At 35.7% G+C, this 5,602-nt stretch overlaps 1 protein-coding gene across 3 annotated transcripts in view; it reads left to right on the forward strand.

Annotated features, from left to right (window-relative positions):
* Nucleotides 1–2,775: 2,775 nt before the first annotated feature.
* LOC128249199 (kelch-like protein 10) overlaps nucleotides 2,776–5,602 on the forward strand; it is a 25,657-nt gene continuing 22,830 nt past the window's right edge. For 2 of the 3 annotated variants that reach the window (XM_052972167.1, XM_052972168.1), the window contains exon 1: nucleotides 2,776–4,094. In XM_052972167.1, the coding sequence (XP_052828127.1) occupies nucleotides 3,116–4,094 (979 nt within the window). In that variant the 5' untranslated portion in view covers nucleotides 2,776–3,115. The remainder of the gene's footprint in view (nucleotides 4,095–5,602) is intronic. The other variant, XM_052972166.1, reaches the window with a different exon arrangement.

Genomic DNA, 5,602 nt, shown 5'->3' on the forward strand with positions numbered 1-5,602 from the left:
CACACACACACACACACACACACACACACACACACACACACACACACACGACGGGTTTCTTTCAGTTTCTGTCTACCAAACAAGGCTTTGGTTGACCTACGACACACACAAGAACTGAAGCCGGAACCCTGTAGTTGAGAAGCTAACTTCTTACCATAGAGGCACTGTTGCACCCATATAAAGAATAATGGTATTTATTACTGAACTATTTCCAGAAATTTCTCACAAAGTTTATATTTACTAGCGGGACCCGTGAATATTTCACAGAATTAATTGTAAACCTATTGAGTTATTCCTGAAAACTTTATTCCAAAAGCCTAAAAGCGTAGCCCGTGTTGTGTCTGTCTGAAGAGACAGTTGCTCATCTGCTAATCAGTGAAAAGTGAAGGAAATTGGAATACGATGATAACTTAATGCACTTTATATATAAACTTTATATATACTTTATGCACAAAAAGTAGGTAGCACCGTCTCTCCCTCGCATCCATTTTCTCAAGAACAGTACTTGCTCTGTTATACCATTTACCGCAGCTGCTTTCGTCCCATTTCTTCTGTTTATAATCTCCTCAGTTTTAAAGAAAATATGTTCATCCATTATTTTTCTCTTTATCTACAGCATATCTTGCTCCTACCATACTTTGTGCACATTCTTATCGTCTATTTGTGCGTGTGCATATATTTTAAATGTAATTAAGCTTGAATCAAATTAACAACAGCATTAAGTAGAATTAAAGTAAAACTTACAAACTTGGAGCTTTCTATTAAATAGGAAAAATCGTTATTTTCTTATGCAGGTATCTTAATTAAAGCTATCAAGATTTAAATTTATAAAAATAGACAAAGAGAATATTTAGGAACCTCAGCAGGTAAAACATAGTTACAAACCGGGAAGAGAATGCAAGTTCATACTGACTCTACACACTTTTGTCGGTAGCAATAGATCACAAAAAGGCGCCCATTCTGATTATTATCAGTTTAAGACATCTAAGTTATCAATTCTCAAGGACACTCACACACGTACGCGAATCGATAGTTTTTAAGTCAATTTCTATTTATCTAATTTTGAATATTCTCGCGAAGTACTCAGTAGTACTTGTTTAACCTTAGACCAGTCCTGATCAACAAAATCAATAATTAGGTAACTGAACTGTCGGCATCCTAACTTTTTTTTTTAATATATTTCAGCAACAACAGTCTGACAATTAACTACACGGACGTGCCCTAGGAATTAAGTAGTTAAGTACAGTGACGATGCACAAATTTGTTCAGCAATTCGGTAATGAATATTCGTATAGAAATTATTGGTACATCTAAGTAATCCCCAAAGATGTAGCATTTAACAAATTAATGTATCTAACACACACACGCGCGCGCACGATATAATATATATATATATACATAAATGTATGAATATATAGTATCTTCTACTATAGCCCAGGGCTGGTCAAAGCCGTGTGAGTGGATTTGGTTGATGGCTGTGTGGTAAGAAGCTTGCTTTACAACCATATTGTTCCGGGTTCAGTCCTACTGCGTGAGACCTTGGGCAAGTGTCTTCTACTATAGCCTCGGGCCGACCATTGGCTTGTGAGTGGATTTGGTAGACGGAAACTGAAAGAAGCCCGTCGTATATATGTATGTATATTTATGAGTGTTTGTCTTTGTTCCTGTGTTTGTCTTCCCACTATCGCTTGACAAGTGATGTCGGTGTGTTTATGTCCTCATAAAGTGACCGATAGAAGTACTAGGCTTACGAAGAATAAGTCTTAGGGTTGATTTTTCGACAAAAGCCCGTTAAGGTCTGGCTCCAGCATGGCCGCAGCCAAATGATTGAAACAAGTGAAAGAATCAAAGAATGTGTGCATCTCTCTCTCTCTCTCTCTCTCTCTCTCTCTCTCTCTCTCTTTTTCTGCTTGTCCCCTACCACTGCCGGGCAACTGGCGTTGATGTGTTTACGCCCTCTTAACCTAGCGGTTCGGCAAATGAAACCAATATAATAAGAACCATGCTTTTAAAAAGACGTACTGAGGTCGACTAATTCGACTAAAAATTCTTCAAGATGGTGTCCCTGCTTGGCTGCTGTCTAATAACTGAAGCAAATACAAGATAAAAGATACATACATACATACATGTATGTATGTATGTATGTATGTATGTATGTATGTATGTATGTATGTATGTGTGTATGTATGTATGTACCTATGTATGTAATAAAATAATGAAATGCAGTGGAAAATTAGTGAATATATTATATGATGTAAATATATTCATAAGTACGTAGTAAAAGTTAAGATGTGGTACTTTTAATATTTCTCTGGATTGCAGAAGAGTGATTGTTCAATTTGGGCGATCATTTGTATCCTGGCACAATATATTCCTTTTTGACGGATGGCTGTATGAAACGGAAGGCTGTTAAACTATAGAAATATTTCAGCTACTTACTAATGTTATAGCGATTTCTCTTCAACACTTTTTCATGATTGTTCTGTTTTTTGTTTTTTATCCCGAAAATAATTTACGACACGGGAAAACTTGATCGAATAAAGTTAACTTTCATTAAAAGCTGATGAACTAACGAGTGAATCTCTACTGGAGCGATCTATCAGCTAGGAACAGCAACCAATGCCCCCTAGTCAAAGCCTTCAATCTTAATAAGGAAGGACACGTTAGACAATTATATACGAAAAGACGGTGTTGTCAAGATTGGAACGTCTTTTGTTGTATAACTGCTTGATTAGATCTGACTTGAGTTTAAGTAACAACACAATAGCGACAACAAAAATAGCTAATGAGACGCCAGAGATAAGAACACTTCTGTCACAGAGTATTGATCTTCAAATGAAATTATTTCGTATACAAGTTGCAATGTTATAATACTACTGAATTCTCCAGATGTATAGAATTTCATAGATTAATTCCATTTGAAAGTAGTAATTATTTTACGTCATTTTATTTATGACGCCTTACCATTTCGACTAAAATGTCGTCTCTATGTTCAAAACGAACATTTTCGGGGTTACTTAAATCGTAGCCGTGAAGACAATGCAGTGAAAGTAGGAATAATTTTAGAAAAAAATATACATTGTAAGAAATTGTATTTTTTTTTCACGAATTCACGATGGAATATCCCCAGGAAGAAGATCTAGCGGATTTGGGAGGGGAATTATTCATCAAAGAGGTGCCTAAGGAAACGTCAAATAGCTTAGTGGTTTTAAGAAAGGCTGGTGAATTATGTGATGCCGTGATCCAAGTAGGTGATGAAAAAATACCTGTTCACCGTGTTATATTAGCTGCTGCCTGCCCCTATTTTCGAGCTTTGTTTACAAACAGTAAGTTTGAATCCGACCGTCATACGGTCAATATTACTGATATATCGGCTCCGATTATGGGCAAAATTATCGATTACATGTATACAAATGCTTGTAATATTGATGATGAAAATGTAAGTGACATTTTGATTGCTTCAGATTATTTGAACATGACTCATCTACAAGACCTCTGCTGCGATTATTTATCATCGAAAATTTCTATTTTTACCTGCATCAATATAGAAAACTTTGCAAAAAAATATTTCTGTGAGAAGCTCCGACAGAACGCGCATAAATTTATTTTGCATAACTTTACTAAAGTTTACACTGGCTCTGAAGACTTTCAACTACTAGATGACACTTCACTTCATGAAATATTAAGCTCGGAAAAACTGAATATTAAGTCGGAAGAGATTGCTTTTGAAGCTATCATAAAATGGATTGATTATGATCCACTGAATCGAAAATGTCATATTGCTAAACTGTTACGAAATGTACGTCTGGCACTTTTGACAACCAATTATTTTGTGGAAAAAGTTAAAGTACATCCATATGTTCACGAGAACAAAGACTGCAAATCTCTTGTTATTGAAGCGCTGAAGATTCTATACGATTTAGATATCAATGAAAATAATTTAGTAAATGACAATATTAGTATTGCACGACCAAGGCTGCCGTATGAAATCATCTTCGTTTTTGGTGGCTGGAGCGGTAGATATGCAACGAATCTAATGGAAACATATGATTCTAGAGCAAATCGCTGGATGAAATGTAAAGGAGTAAAATCTGGTATGCAATAAGATTATATAATATTCTTAATTCTTGGCAAAAAGAGTTTTGATTTTAAAGGCTGATATATTAGACATTTCCATAGACCTCAGAACTAATTCTTATAAGCTCTTCCTTAAGCGTAACGAGAAACTTAAATATATTTATAAGCATTTCTATCATCTGCTAATTGTATTTAAAAACTTAATTTCAAACATTAGCTGTAGGATCACATGCTTTTCTTTTTCTAAAGAAATATTTGATTAAGCTGCCCCATATTATAAAAAGGTTAGCGGATTAACTAATAAAATCTTTTACAAAACCCCTACCTCCTCTTTCATCTAGTCGTAAGACTAGGCCTCAGAAAGTTTTATGACTCACTTTCCTGTTTCTTCCTTAATGTTAGGACAAACGCAGGTAGAAGATACCCGCACTTAGTAAATATTCACTTTCCAAGAACCTATAGATAAAATAAGATCTATGACACACGTTAAAAATTGCTTTTCCTTGTCCTCCCCACTTCCTCCTAATATAATGACCTGTATTAATAAACAACTGACGACTCAAACCTGCCCTGGATGCACATGTAGAAACAAATTTAAATATGCTCTAAGGCAAAAATGTTATATATCTTCCATTGTTTATGACGCACGGGTATAAACGAATTATGACAACGGTCGAACAGAAATCAAGCATTGAATCAGATCAGTAGGTTTTATATCTAGATATAACAATCATCTTTCGATTTTAATACACCGTGAGAAGAGATATTCAGCAACCCTCTCGCCTTTAATCTGGAAGCTTAAAGTTGAAAGGATGAACTATGACATAAAATGGAAATTCTTTTCCAAAACTAGGCCCGATATTAACATGTGAAAAAGAGGTTCAATATGATCCCTTGAAAAACTATATCTCTTAAGGAACTTAAGAATATCGAACGACTCTGTAAATCCCAGGAATGAGATTTTCAGTAATACATCTTTGCGGAATTTAAAGTTAGGCCACCAAACACATCGTGAACAATTCATATCATGTTTATGTTCTTTTCACGTTGTTATAACGTTGGTTATCTCCCCTGTATTTTTATTTCTATTTCTTTCTGTCTTCTTCCTTATAAGCGTTCTCTGTTCAAACGTCATCTGCTTTGAATGCAATTGACAAACAGTCTTGTTCTCAACTTGAAAATGACAAAATAAATTAATATTTCGGTGACAAAACCCTGGGTAGCTGCATTTCACATGCCTTATGGCTTTCCTTAACTGATCGAGCAATATTCTACTATTCTCGGCGGCCCTGGAAAATCTATCTAGTTGTACCAGTACAACTAGCCAGAACAACATGCGAAGGAGATCTCAGTATAGCTAGTGGGATGTCCTTTTCTGTACCAAGCACCTGAAGTGACACAACCTGCTCTGTTTGATGCAACACAGCTAGAGGCATGATATCCAACTCTGAAGCAGGGGCCAGCTTTGATCTCCTGACTTTTGAGACGACCTTGACCAACCGTCCCTACTACCATCAAAACACAC

The sequence above is a fragment of the Octopus bimaculoides genome, chromosome 12 (assembly GCF_001194135.2).
Source record: "Octopus bimaculoides isolate UCB-OBI-ISO-001 chromosome 12, ASM119413v2, whole genome shotgun sequence".
NCBI lineage: Eukaryota > Metazoa > Mollusca > Cephalopoda > Octopoda > Octopodidae > Octopus > Octopus bimaculoides.